Raw genomic sequence first — 15,429 nt, 5'->3', positions numbered from 1 at the left:
TCTTTTAAACCCCATTAAAACTTAATGTGACCCACCAGCTTCAGCAGATCTACTGCAGTTTTCCAACAGGGTGAAAGAGAGGAGAGCAACGTCGGGCCGTGGACCTCGGCAGAGTTCCTCAGAAGGAGCGCTCCTCTGGCTCAGAGGACAGCCTCTGCTTCTGCTCTCTGGTAAGGTTTGGAAGAGATGCGGAAGCTCAGTTTACGATGACTTCGTTATTCCGATTTGCAGAAAAAGTGGAAAGTTAATTGCAAATTAACCAAGCTTCCGAGTAATTAAATGATAAAAGGGTAATGCATGACATTATGTACTTCTTTTAGCTGCATTTTAATTCTAATATGGGATATTGTATTTTGGTGTATATACTGTAGCGTGATAGTCCATCGTCTACTCTTCAATCTCTGTTGACAGGTAGAGAGAAAGACCGGTATTTGTGTGCAGTAAAAAGTGTATCATCAGCAAGTTTCAGTTTTTAGTGGGTATTTTCTCTTGATGTAAATTTTCAGGTCAGTAGAATGCTAGCAAATACTGTACTGAAACATACACTACTCAAACTATTAAATAACTGTGTTAATCATTTATTGTAATGGCATCTAATGCACTGAGCCTTTTGATTTATATGCGTATTTTATTTTGCAGACATGCAATTATTTCTGATCCAGTGTTTTTGATGTATATATGTATGTATTGATATGCACATATTCCATGTATACTTGATGTATATGATATATGGTATGTCATGTATATAGGAAGCATTATGATACATCTCCTAATGCACTGTCATGAAGAAAAATGACATGTTTTTGTCAGAAAGGTTTCTGGTAACATCAGTGTCTCTTAAAAGTAAAGCCAGAAAGCCTTAACTAGTAGAGCCTTCAGATTAGCTTTTAGGCCTGCCCGTGTGGGTAAATTCCAATTGAAATAAGTTACATTTTTATAGCTTTGGGACCCAATCCATTGTTCTGTCAGTGTTCTTAGGTAACTAAATATCTTCACACAATTAAAATTCTCAAACAAATTTTAGGATGCAAGTTTACAGATAATTACAAAGAGAATTTAGCCATCTTTTTTGCTGAATATCTTGTGGTGTCTTCCAGCGTAGCCAATACTCTGGATGCCGCCGAATGTCAACGAGGAAGGTTTGGAGATAAGTGTTAGCTGATCCCCAAAACGCCTTTTTTGGTAATTTTAATTCAAATAGGATTGATCCTGCAAGAGTACACTGGGACGAGAGGTTTGTTCTGAAAATACAGAAGTAGAGAAGATGCCTACGGAAGAAAGGACTGTGTTGATTCATCAGTAGCCTTGAAATCCCAAATAGTACAGTACTGTTGGAGTGGACGACAAACTGTCATAGAAAGAGAGGACAGTGGACAAAAAGAACAATGACTGAATAGCGCATTCGTGGTGCACGGTTTGGCTGTAAGATTATTTAAATGTTTGCTGCTAGAAGTTTATAGTGTAGATGAAGTTGTGTAAAATACCTTAAAAAAAAAAAAAAAAGGAAATCCTGATTCCTGATACAACAGGTGTACAATGACTTATTGCAGTTGTAACAGTACCTAGGAAGCAAGATAAAACAATAGTAAATATTGAACTAACTGAACACCTTTAGTTCACTAATGAGTGTTTGAATAAGAAATACTGCATTTTTCAAAGGGAAGTTATTTGTACAACTACCATGGAACATTAACAATCAGCTTGTTGTAAGTGCACGGAAATGCCCCTTTCTACAGTAATATTTTTATCATGCCTAATCTGAAAAACAACAAAAGTAAACTGAGATCACAGCTCCAAATAATTTCAGCATGCATTATGGTTGTAGTTCTTTCAGTCAGTACAAACATATTTCATATGAGCATTTTTTTTCTTTCGTTTTTTGATAGTTTCTCAACAAGGTTGTGGTTTATTAACAGGAAAAGAAAAAAAAAGACACGTTATCAAAATGTTTCTTGTTGTTTTGCATTCAGCAGGAACACAGGTTTGTTTCTATTTTTTTGTTTTGCGTTTTTGTTGTTTTTTTGGTTTTTTGTTTTTTTTTTTTTTTTTTCTAAAAAGAGCTCTCATGATAAGAAGAAGCATCAATGGGGACATTTCATTGTGCTCATATAGTAAGTCAGGATGGTCACAGAAGATTCCACCGCGCGTCGGTTCAGACAAGGGGTAAGAAACTCCTTTTGGTTCACACACGCTACGACACCGAAACCCACCGAGTGTTTTGTTTCCCCCGCACCTCTCGGTCGTCTGCGGCCGCTGGCGCACACGTCAAGAGGCGTTGTGTTTGTCAGCTTGCTCATCGCTCCTCGCCACTCCTTTCTCACTGCTTGAGCTCAGCTTGCAAGTGGTCTTTATGCTAATGTATAAATAATTCCTTATTTTATAAAGCAGATACTCTGACAATGTTTCCTCCCGAGTACTCTGGAGACTCTGGCCTATCATCTCCTTCGGGTGTGGTGACGGGAGGTGTCGGGATGCTAATTATTGCTGTAGTGACGTAAGGCTGCTCACAGTTTAGTTTAACACACTCTTCCACTTTGGCATTTAAGCTGGAACGGCTGGAGGAAGAAACAAAAAATACGTGAAGACGGAAAGTCCACCTTACCGCAAACCGCCCCTGTGCCCGATTCCTCTCCCCGAGCTGGCCGTCTCCATCCTGCCCCGAGAGGGCTCTGAGGTGCCAAGTGGCACCACCCTGCACTCCGGCAGCAGGTGGTCCGTGGTCATGTCCGTGGACAGGTCCCCTTTCTCCCTGCCTTCCCACCCTTTCAGCGATCCTAAAAGTTTCCCAGCCCATCACCCAAGTGTTTCTGAGCAGGGGAAGCATTTGAGCTGCTCCCTGGGGAGAAAAATTCGCATAGACTTAGAGGAAACTAAGGGGTCATCCCAGTCTCCTACCAATTTCTCCATCCATGCTTCTTTATGTATCCTCAAGAGTAAGACACGGTGATATATGCACTACTAAAGGCTAACGTGTTCACGGAGTCACTGCAGTAACTCAGCATCATAAGAAACTTGTAAAACTCAGACCTTTTTGAGGTGAGACTGGCATTTTGTGCTTATGTTTTCAGCTTGTTTTTTAGCACAGAGCTGGTGCTTTGTGTTTTTACATACTCTGTGACTGGCAGTATGGTGCGGGTAAGTCCTCCAGCAGAGAAAGGATGGATCCAGGCAGAATATTTCCCGAAACGCTAAGACAGATTGGAGCTTTGTGCTGGCCAGGAGGTCTCATTGCACAACAGCTTCAAGCTGCTGGATTGTTCATGGAAGTGAAATCCAAACCCAATAACTGTACAAAGCAAGCTACTCAAAATGTACCTTAACAAGAAAATCTCTATAGCAACTAGTGCTGAAAACACTTATTTTTTAAATGGCGGCATGTTTGAGTTCAATAGAAAACACTTCTGAATCTCCTGAGATCTTTGCTGAGTTTTCGGACGGATATACCTGAAGGCCAAATGGTTTATTTGTGGGAATACAGAGATGTTCAGTACATTACAGACTCCTGAACTGTACTTTCCTCACTTTTGTAATAAATCCTCAAACTAAGAAACACATTTTTCTTATCTATTTCATATTTTTTTATTTAGAAGAGTCTTTCTTATGACTGTTACACTTAGGGCTCTGGGAATCAGTTTTATTTCTCTGCTCTGTGGAGATGTGAGGACATCTCATTTGTCCTGTGCTTCTGAACCAAACCAGTAGAAACAGCAGGGGCAGACCTTTCTCTCTCTTCCCACTTGCTTGTCATGTATATCTGAATTACGCATTTTTCTATGCTAAATTTTTCTTGTTATGTGTTTGTCCATAACATAGGGCTGGAGCACCTCTGCTATGAGGACAGGTTGAGAGGGTTGGGATTGTTCAGCCTGGAGAAGAGAAGGCTCCGGGGAGACCTTATAGCAGCCTGCCAGTACCTAAAGGGGGCCTACAGGAAGGATGGGGAGGGGAGTGATAGGATGAGCGGTAATAGTTTTAAACTGAAAGAGGGAGATTTAGATTAGATATTAGGAAGAAATTCTTTAGTCTGAGTGTGGTGAGACACTGGCACAGGTTGCCCAGAGAAGTTGTGGCTGCCCCATCCCTGGAAGTGTTCAAGGCCAGGCTGGATGGGGCTTTGAGCAGCCTGGTCTAGTGGGAGGTGTCCCTGCCCAGGGCAGGGGGGTGGGAACAGGATGAGCTTTAAGGTCCCTTCTAACCCAAACCATTCTACGATTCTATGATATAATATTTGGTGCTCTATTTAATTTGGGATTCCTGGATGCTATTTGCTGCAAATAGTACACAGTAGTTTGTGGGGAGGGCATGAGAAGGCAGAAATGGATATAGAGAAGGACTATTCTGTTGTCTTGCATTAATGTTGGAGCAAACTAAGTGCGGGGTGTTTCAGTACTAGTGTCCGTTCTGGGATGACTATTTGACTTCCATCTTCCGCCTCACAGCCTAGCTGCAGAGGCCGCGACACCTCTACCCTGCACCTCTTCCCCAGGGGCTTCAGCTCTGGGTGTGCTGCTGCCTCTGAAGTACCTGTTAGACAGAGGCGTCCTCTCCACACATCTGATCTGGATGGTGCTGAGCTCTTGCACGCTGCCTGGGCGGCTGCCAGTGATGGTGGTGTTTGGGATGCGGTACGTCTTTTTATGTCTTCGTGAGCAGCAAGTGCTGGTAACGCCTTGTTGAGAGGAGAGGGAGGGGCTGTGGCTGGGGGGTCTGTTGACTGTGGAAACCTCCATACAGCTCTCTTCATAGACTTGCTCATCCACAAACTCGTGATTCTAGCCCGGAGGAATCCAAGAAAGGGACAAAGCACAGACACAGGAAGATAATTAAAGTGAACATATTAATCGTGATTGTTTGAAGGCTTAAATTGACACAAGTGAATAAACTGGGAAAGTCAGACAGCTTATTCTTGATTATGGTGTTTAGCCTTTATTAGCCTGGGCTGAATACCAATACAAATGTAAACGCTGGAACAAAACGCTCAGCGTTCTAAATAAGAAAAAGTTAATCCAAATTATTTTGTAAAATAGCACATGATTGTAATGTAGTTTGGATTATAAGTATCTGTATAATCTATGAAGTGCCACAGAATAGGGAATTATGTTTATTAATAAAAATGCAAGTGGTGCTTATATAAATGCTCTAGATGTCATTTGGAAATAAATAAGATTTATTGTATTGAACCATAATAAAATAAAAGCTATGATTATTTTCAAGATGAGTTTATAAAGATTCCTGTTGAATTGCATGTTAGAAATCAGCATCTGGAACAGTGTGTTTCGAGGCATCCATCTATGTAAAAGAAAAAGATTCAATTAAATAGAAGTTTTGATTAGAGGAGATGAGACAGTTATTTAAAACCATCCAAAAAGTTCCTAATTACCGTAGATGGATGCATTGAAAGCAGTTTAGAAGACTGAACATTTAGTTAAATGAAGTAGTCTTTATTATTGCTTGACCAATCCCAGCATAGGCAGTATTCTTACAGAGTTGTCATACAGCTGAATGCAAATTCAAGCAAATGGCTGGTTTATGTTGACTCAGTAGGTGATTAGGGAGCGTTTCACACATAGCCGTGATTTCCACATTATCTTTTTGTGCGAAAGAGTGTGAAATTGTCATGTTGCTTGTGAGGGGGGAAGGAATTTTTACAGTCGTTTTAACGTAGCAGCCCAAACTAAGCAGGGATTAAGATATGTTCATGTACAGTTTGAGAAAACCGCCTTCTAAAAAAAAATAACTTTCCAGTTACTGCTGGAATCGGTCTGCATGTCCTGAGAACGGTTTAGGGAGCGTTTTCTGGATTGTTTTATGCTCTACACAGTCTCTTTGACATAAAGTTTGTTAGCCTGCTGTGTCTTTGTGCATTAGAACGAGAAACATTATTTTTCTCCCTAAAGAACGACGCGCTAATTGGAAAGGTGCTGATGTTTTCCAGGAGAATTACAGTGCTAATATAAAATATGCGAGCAAAGTAAATAGAGTAACAACTGTAGCCAAGTGTTTGCAACACATGGCAATACCTTCATAGGCATACTATTTTTATTTACATTTCTTCTGTTCTTCCTCACTCAGACGTAAGTTAGCGTGGAAATGAGTGGTGTTGAAGAATGGCAATTTCAACTGATACGGAAAGAAAGAACTTGCTTGAAAATTGACTTCTATAAGGTATATGCCAATCAAGACCTTGAATCTGATCACACAGTGGACATGAGATTCAAAGAGAAAAATTACCTAACGGCCATCTTTAGATTACGTTCAGTGGCTTGCGGTATGTTTGCCAAGAGCTCTGCTAGTTTTCCAATTAAAAGTAATTTTGTGCTTCCTAAAACTTTTATGGAGCAACCAACTCAATTCATTCAACGCAATTCAATTTGTAGGGTCCATTAAAGAGGGTTATTGAGTGAACTTTTAATGTAGACTGGAAACATCTTTAAATGATATAATGTCTCAAGTTAATATATTTGATTATACTTATTAATTAACTTCTTAAATCAGTTAAAAGTAGCCCATAAAATATAACTTTCAGTGCTATTATTTTCATTATTAATGTAGTTTTCACAGAATTCCATAACATTGCCCACACTGCATTTTTTAGGGTGGAAGACATCTTATCCTATTGATTTTAAAGTGCTGGAAAAAAGAAAATACACCTTTGCTTAGTATCATCTGGACTGATGCTTATATCAAATGATATTTCAAAGGACGAGGTGAAGCTAAGAAGTCACCTCACTCTTGCTGTTATACCATGAACCACCAATTTGCCAGATTCCAGAAGCTGAGCACCCAAAATTTCAAGTTCCCACTAAAATTGTAGGAGTGCACAATCCGACCAGGCAGTTGCAGAATGCAGCTTGGAACCTCCGCATACATTTTTGTGTTCATGTGTCATACGAACATCAGTGCCAGTTGCAGGACCCAATAAACAAGAAAATAGAAAGTACATTCTATATGAATTTAGGAAACAGGATAATACTTGTTTTATAGACTTCTTTTTTTTTAAATCTCTGTTTAAAAAAAAGAAAAAAAGAATAGGCTTACATGGTCCATCCTTGTGATTAGAGGAAATGTGAAACTTTAGGACCCTAATCCAGCTTCCACCAAATGAATCAAAATTTTTTTTCCATGATTTTTGTCAGAATTTGACAAGACCTGTGGCTGCTGCCAGGGTTTTTAAATATGTTTGTAATTTTCAACTGTGGAACTATTTTTAAGGCAGATATTGGTATTATCAGGTTCTAGTAGAAAAGGTCTCAAAAACATTCCAAAAGGCCCCAGCCTGAAGCTTGGCAAAGAAACGACATTATACTCTAAATAGGAAGCAAGACATTTTGTCCTACAGCACATTATATAAAATTTAATACTCCAAAAGTAAGAATGCAAAAGACATAAGCACCTGTAGGATGGCATATTACTATCTAAGTGATGTAACAACTGAGCCATTCTATTTACAAAGAAATGCTGTCGAAAGGAGAATATAACATTAGTTTAATTAAATTAAACATATACATACATCATATTTTAATTTAGCAATGTCTGTTGTGGGAAAACTTCTTCATCTCTTTTTTTTTTTTTTTTGAGAAAGAGCAGAAAGACTTTCACATTGATCTCCATCAAATACAGCAGAAGCATTAGTGGGTCTTTTAATGAAAATCTAAAACTAGGCTATAAACATAAGAAATAGCATAAAGTTTCTCTATGTATACAAAACTTAAGGAGAAATCAAATAATTTTTACATACAACTGGAACTTATAAAACTAGATGTAAATTTTTAAATGGTATTATAATGGATGTTGACCAATTTACCTACAATATAAGGTAAATTCCACATGACAATATAACCCCCGCAAAATTATAAAAATACAAGGAGATAATTTTCACATGCCCTATGTGAAGTTCCCAAATTTACAAAGATTAAATTCAATGCAACTAATAATTATGTTCTTAGTTTCCTTAGGAAAGGACGAAAGAGGAAACAATGTAAATTTAGGGATGATTAGGGTTATTGCTGTGATGTTATCTGTCCAGAAATATACTATTAGAAAACATGGCACTTCGCTATTACTGAATCATAACTCTGCTGTACTTTACTATCCTTTATGGCTGCATAATTATTCAGGTATTAACCAAGGAAAAATACAGAGAGCACACAGTAAGTAGTGCTTTTGATTTATAGGGAGTTTCAAATCTAGATTTGGGCTGTTATGAATTACATCAGTGATTTCTACAGGGGTCTTATTGTCAAACTGAAGCCAAAAGACTGTGCAGCTTTGCACCTGCATCTGGATTAAGTACTTTAAGTTTCAAAATAGGATGCTGGGGGATCCTCTTTTACAGTCACTTCAGTAAGAATCGCGTTCAAGTCCGAGGAAACGCTCCCCAGCTCTCCCCGTGCAAAAGCCCAACATTTGCTCAGGCAAAAACTTGCTTTGACTGCACTGAGAATTGAATGTGTATGGATTAAAAATTTTGTTTCATGAACTGGAACTGCAGAACAGTGCAAATGACAACATTAGGGAGTGTATGAAAACCATACCGAAGGTCACATATAGAGCTTGGCTATACTGATGTCATCTCACTGATGCCAGCATCTTTCACCCTAGATGAGGCTCTCATCCAGGACCTCTGTTATTAATATGCAGTGGGTATAATGCCTTAAAATAAGACAAAATGGCTTTTCTTCCCAGTTAACTGCTTTCATATAAAGGCTTATTAATTAGAAGAAATACTGAAAGCACTCAAAACCAGGCTGGTGTTGGAATTCACAGGAAAACACAGTTCTCTTTTCTTACCGTAGTTTTTTCCAGGCAGTGAAGCAGGTGGTGGTGCTGTGTTTCAAAGGAAGAGCCAGATTTGCTAACAAAGGCCTGTTCTTCTTCACTGGAGGACTGTTAATACAGAGAACCCCGTATTATTCTCATTTGTGAACAAGAGGGCTCTTATCCAAATATTTGATCAGAACTAATCTGGATTGTACACGGTAGCATAACTGCAATACTTCATCTGCACGGTATAACCCAAATAATTTAGGGACCTGAGTTCTCTTTTGCCTGTTTGGTTTTTTAATCAAAATATTTTCTTCCCTTCCCTTGCACCTCCTTTTAAATGTTTCCATCTTAGGTTTTTTTATGTATAGATGGAATAGTACAATTTATAAGTGCAATCAACATGTAAGCTTTGAATGTTGAATCAATGCATACTTAAAATTATCATAAATTTAATTGACAGTAAAATAGTTTTTTTCTTGGGAATGTGCCTCATTTGAAGGAAATTAAACATAGTTGTCCTCCTGGGATCATTTCATAGCACTAAAGAATTTGTGGTATTGCTGCTTACACAAAAATTTGTGTTGGTGATCCCGATCTGCTGAGTTTGGAAAGCATATAGCGGATGTTACTGACACAGAATGAAGAATTAAGTAGAAAGCATCCACTGTTTATTAATTGCTTTCATAATTATTCACTAGGAAGCAGAAGACTAAATAGGGGAGGAAGTGGGATAATAGGAAAGATTACAGTTCCACTTTGGGATATTTGAAATCTGCATGGCAATTAAGCTATTTGGTGTCGTCTTAGTTCAAAGGTTTGTGTTCTTTCAATCAGGAGAGGAAGCGAGGGCTCTGACTGCTCGCCTTTTGTGCGAGACCGGACGGACGGACAGACAGACAGCCCCTTCCTCCTCTTCTGGCTATAGGTTAAAGCATTCGGCTTCTTAACACGTATTGAACAGAAAGGGCATAGTGCAATGAAAGCTTTCCTGTATGCCTCAGGGAATTGCCCAAATGCCAGAAAATGGCAGGGATTAAAAAACACTGTGTATTCAGTCTTTCTCAGCTGGCTGCAGCTCCCAGCAGCCAAGGGGCCGTCTCCGGCAGCGCGGTTGCTGTGGATCCTGCTCCCAGACGCTGCCCGTGGCTCCTGCTGCTGGTCCTGGCTTCCTCAGCAAGGGATACAGGGAGAATTTGCTTCAGGTAACATTAGATTTCAATGCTTTCGAAGTAATCACCAAGATTCTCCTTAGAGCAAAGCAGGTGCTTCCAGGGAACGCTTTTCACTTGGCAACACCCCTCCCTGCAAACGGTATCCCGCAGCTACCTCTTCCCCTCACTGATGGTGAACCCTGGTTTTGCCACCCATTTCCTACCTGTCTAAAGCCAAACGAGATAAATCCAACCGACCTCCTAAGAGGCAAACACTGGACTTTGTTAATGAGGCCTGCTACAGGATCTAACTCTAAAAATGTGGGTTACATTTGAATCCAGCTATTTCTATCTGGCCATTTTCCCCATCTTTTAACACCCCGTCATCGACTCTCATGAGCTTCCTTAAACAAAAGTAGTTGTCCAATTTATCCTTCCTTAATCTACCTTTAAACATAGCATGGCCTAAAGACCCAAGTTGGCTTGCCCTGGTGATAAACAGAATCGGCAACTGCTGGGCTGTCATTAAGCTGTTTCTCTGGAGGTGGAGGATATAAAAACATTACCTGCTGCAGCTGGTTGCTCAGTAAGCCATTTCGTTTGCTCTGCATGTAGGCATTAGCGCTCCCGCTCTTTGCTGCACGGATTCGAGCAAGTCTGGCTTTCTGTGTAAATAGACAAAAGGAAGATCGTCACTTGTACTCACATCCATTATTGTGTTTATCTAAAACTGCTAATTGGAATCAGCTGCTTATGAATACCAATATCAAAACCACTGAAAGTCTGCATTGCATCTGTCCTCCAGGTGGAGCAAATCGTAAGTGCCTTCCTATTTAAAATGCAAATGACAGAAGTTTTTATTTGTTTGCACGCATCAGCTAATAAGAACAATGATTCTGGAGAAGGGAGTAGACAGATCAGCGTGCAAGTGCTTCCATTTTTTTTCATTGCTGCAACTCTGCCACTCCTTATGCTTTGTGGGTCAGGAACATGGGCCTCCATCTCAGCTGCTCCTGCAGTGAAAATCTCTTTAAAGGCGAAGAAATGGTTCAGAAAAACACAATATCGTAACTGCTGTGAGCTGTTTTCTCAGAGCCTTCTGCGTTTTCAGAGCAGCAGAATGTGATAGTATGTTTTATGCTGTCTCCCAGCTAGGTTCCTGAATGCTTGCCAGGCCTTTTAAAAGCCTTTTTACCTCTTCATGTCTATTGGTATAATCAGACTTGATACTTGCCATCATAGGTCATAATCCATCCATAATCCGATTTTTCAGAGACTGCAGGCGTCAAATTGCTGGGAGAGATTTAAGATTTCTCAGGTGAGCTTCATTGCTTGTGAAAGTGACTTTCATTCCAGAGTAGAAGGTGGTTCATGAATGAAGGACGCTTTGCATCCACTGACTTTTGTACAACAGTTAAAAGCCAACATTGGGGGAAAGCATGAAGAAAAGACCCTCTCAACAACTAATATGGAAAACAGAAGCTTTTACGGGATTTCTAGGATGGCATTCTGGTTCTGTGATTTTTGTGGCTGGTTACACGTGTAAGAAGGGAGTCTGGGTTTATCTTCATGCATTGGTTTCTGATCCTGAAAGCCAAATGTTGAGCAGCATCTGGAGCTGAATTGCTGCTGAAGCGCAGAAGGAGACACTGTGAAGAACTTAAAAAAATGACTTTGATATATTAATAGGGATTTTCATATCTGCTAATTTCTCAGTGGATATTTTCAGAAATAGAGGGAGCACTTCCCCCCTTCCCCCCAATTTCTGTGGCATTAAATGTCAGCATGAAATGATCGAGAATCCCTGAACGCTTATAGCGGGAGGCGTCCTGGTCACTGCAGCCGCCAGTTCTCTCTGGCATGATTAATAATTAACTGCCTATGAGGAATGACTCAACACCACGCTTCTTTGCACTCACAGCCTCAAACTCGCAGATCTTCTCAACAGTGAGCCAAGAAATTCATGACAGCTAACAGCAAACATGGCTAGAATCTGGGTTGTGTTATATGTCCTGTATTTATTATCTTTTAATTGTTCGGAAAGAAAATAAGATAATGCTGTGCGTGTGTGCATCACCGAGTCAAAAAGCCTGCATGAGAGGCTGTTGTGTGATTTTGCGTGATATTGGCCATTTTAGAATAACACGTTGCTTTGTCACCTTCCTTGGTACGCACAGCTTTCCAGCTATGCAGTTAACACACCTTATTCTAGTGGTTAGGAGCGAAGTGCCTGAATCACTGGCACAGCGCTTCTGCACGGGTGAATTCCTACCGTCCCCCTCCTCCTGTTAGCACTGAAAGGACACCTGCAACCCCAGGCTCCATCACCCTGAGTCCCCAAGGGCTGCACTGTGGGTAAATGTCCAGACAGGTCTCTCTCAGCACGGCTGACCGGCCACAGGCAGCCTGGCATGCTGCAGTGAGCCACCTGGGAGGGCTACGTGCCACGCTGACCTGTGGTCCCCAGGAGCCCACCAGTGGGGGAAACCCTTAACAGCTTTGACCCTCCAGGCTCATCCAGGCACACCCAAGGACGATGATGTGCCGTAACAATGGTTAGAGCTGAGTCCTCATGGATGGCAATTAAAAAATCCCCTTGGGCAGGTAGAAAATAGGTTATTTTCAAGGTGGAGCTCTTCAGACGCAACACCAGCACGACTGGCTGAAGGCTGGGAGAAGAGCATTGCAGAACAGTCATGGGCTGGGACATGTGCACTGGGTTATGTTCATAAATATATTAAAGGTCTCTCTTAGCACTACTGTTTAGCCTTAGGAGCTCGAGACACTTTAGAGATGCTTTTGCAGAGTGCAACGTGGAGTCCCATAAATAAGTGATTTCAGTCACCAATTTTGTAGCTGTGGTACTTTTCAGCGTGCTCTTTATATAGGGAAATTAATTAGGTTTAATGAACAAACATTTTACATACATTAGTTATGCTTTTTCTTTTAGCAGGCATATTCATTTTCTCTTTCAGTGATTGAAATAATAATTATGGTGCAGCACCATTTAATAAGGAAATATAAAAAATATAGCAGTTCATCAGACTGTCCCAATATATCAATGTGCTACAACACGTATAATACGAAGGTTGTGCTTTCCATGTGAAGATTTCAAATTGCTTTGCAAATATGAATTTATTGCATCTTAGAAAGCTTTTGTAAGGTGGAAAGTAATAGCTTACATCTTTCTAGCCGAGACTCATTCAGATGGCCTGAATTTACATCATTTACCAAAGAGAAGACAATACATCTATTACCGAGACAGGAACCAGATATTGTGGCTTCCATGCTTATACTTCAGCTTATAGAAAATACTTCTAAAACTGGAGGTGTTTACAAATCCATTAAAATGATTTCTTTCAGTGCTCCTGCCTGATTTATATCAGAGCCTGTAGCATGAGTAGTCTAGTGACTCCTCACATTTCCTATCAAGGAATCATTAAAAGCTCATGTCAGCCACAGGATTTTAAGGGCTGTACACTGGGGATTGAATTCCCCATGAAGGACACCAAAATGATGCGATGACATCAGGAAAACTGTGATTACAGAAGAACCGTATTTTCCTTTAGTCTGCGAACTGCATTTTCTGCCGTGTACAACAGAAAGGCAGTGATAACTGCCCCTTTCAACCACTGCAAAGTCCTTCCTAATTTTCCCCTTTCATGGAATATCTAGCAAAAAAAAAAGAAAGGATTAAGTTCTGAAGCAGATTGTCTTCTTTGCTGTGAGGTGTTTCCCTGCTGGCCACTGAATGCGAAGCTTTGATTTTGGTAATTTTGACGTTGTCTAGGACAAAACCAATGTAGCTGAAATACAGTTCTTTAAATTATTCTGATGAAATTCCATCATAATCAACTCATCTGAAACTTCCTAAAGAAACTGATGATCAGCTCTAATTCTTACTGCATCCCTTTTATTTGCACTGAACTTCTCTTTTGAATGCATCACTTTTTAATTCTAGCTTCAAATTTTAAAATTTAGAAGAGGAATTCACTGTTATTCAATAACAGCTGGCTCTGTCAGTTTTAGAAATATAAACATTTATTTTCACAAGGTTTTAAATGCTGCTAAATGTAGCACTGTGGGGTATTTACAACAGCCAGCTTTTAACATTCAAGATGCCCTCAGCTGTCCAGCTGTGTTAAGAGAGAGATTTTATCAGGAACACTTTAGGGCAGGGCTTACTGTGATACTGGGAATCATTTTTGGCAAGAGTCTCTCTTCAATTTGCTAAGAAAGAAGCCTAGGTAGCCTAGGTAATTTAATACTTAGATAGCTCCTATTGTTTTTCTTCTGCTGCTCTCCAGACCATGTAACTATCTTACTACCAAAACTCAAAAATTACTAATTACTTTCCTTATATTTATTATTTTGTAATGATCTTGTACAGTTATAATACAAGAATTCCTTCACAGTCATTCTGTGTGTACTGGTTTTGCTGTGACAGAGTTAAATTTCTTCATAGTAGCTGTTATGGGGCTATGTTTTGGGTTTGTGATAAAAACAGTGTTGATAAGGCGGGGATGTTTTAGTTACTGCTGAGCAGTGCTTACACAGAGTCGAGGTCTTTCATGCTCCTCAGACTCTCCCAGCATTGAGCAGGCTGGGGGTACAGAAGAAGTTGGGAGGGGACACAGCTGGGACAGCTGATCCCAGCCGACCAGAGGGATATCCCAGACCATATGACATTGTGCCCAGCTATAAACCTGGGGGATGGTGGATGTTGGTGGTTGCTGCTGCTGCTCAGGGACTGGCTGCACATCAGTCGGTCAGTGGTGAGCGATTGTTTTCTTTTGCATCACTTGTTTTTCTTGGTTTTGATTCCCTGCTCCTCTTTGTTGTGTCCAGTCCTGTTCCCTGCCCACCACCCACCTTCCCCTCTTTAAAAAAAAAAAATAAACTGTCTTTATCTCAACCCACGAGGCTTTGCACTTTTACCCCTCTGATTCTCTCCCCCACCCCACTGCAGGAGAGTGAGCAAGCGGCTGGGTGGTGCTTAGATGCCTACTGGGGTTAAACCATGACACTGTGGCTCCTAGAGGAATGGCCAACATCATCCAAAAATCATTCACATTGCTGTTTATATAATTTTTTTTGTTTGGCCTTTCATAAATCCATCCTTTATGTTTCCTTTCAAGTGAAAAATCAAGCCCACATTTCATGCTCTGATTTTCTAATTTTCAGTAATTGCAAATAATTGACTTCAGATTAGCTGACAATAATTTATAGTATGTCAGCATGCAGTAGAGAAGAAAAGGCTGCTTACTTTGTACGTTAATGGATATGTAATTAAATAAGGTTCATATATTTGTTGTCGTGCCTTGCTTTCACAATCTACTCAAATTATTTTTCAGTAAACACAAGTTTTATGTGCTTTTGTGCTAAATTCAAAAATCTTGGGTAAATTATTCTGCTAGTTATGCTTCTGCAACCCCACTGAGCCTATCTTGTTTAAGGAAGTCATAATGGCTAGGAGGGTTCCCTACTGCAAATGCTCAGCTCTAGGCTGCCA

At 40.2% G+C, this 15,429-nt stretch overlaps 1 protein-coding gene across 1 annotated transcript in view; it reads right to left on the bottom strand.

Annotated features, from left to right (window-relative positions):
* Positions 1-2,377: 2,377 nt before the first annotated feature.
* The window catches only part of KCND2 (potassium voltage-gated channel subfamily D member 2), a 279,161-nt gene continuing 266,109 nt past the window's right edge, over positions 2,378-15,429 (bottom strand). The window contains exons 4-7 of the mRNA XM_054208994.1: positions 10,484-10,582; positions 8,791-8,886; positions 4,525-4,772; positions 2,378-2,555 (exon numbers count right to left, since the gene is read on the bottom strand). Of these exons, the coding sequence (XP_054064969.1) occupies positions 2,378-2,555; positions 4,525-4,772; positions 8,791-8,886; positions 10,484-10,582 (621 nt within the window). The remainder of the gene's footprint in view (positions 2,556-4,524; positions 4,773-8,790; positions 8,887-10,483; positions 10,583-15,429) is intronic.

The sequence above is a fragment of the Rissa tridactyla genome, chromosome 1, assembly GCF_028500815.1.
Source record: "Rissa tridactyla isolate bRisTri1 chromosome 1, bRisTri1.patW.cur.20221130, whole genome shotgun sequence".
NCBI classification, from domain to species: domain Eukaryota; kingdom Metazoa; phylum Chordata; class Aves; order Charadriiformes; family Laridae; genus Rissa; species Rissa tridactyla.
This window is presented reverse-complemented; position numbering and strand designations above follow the sequence as displayed.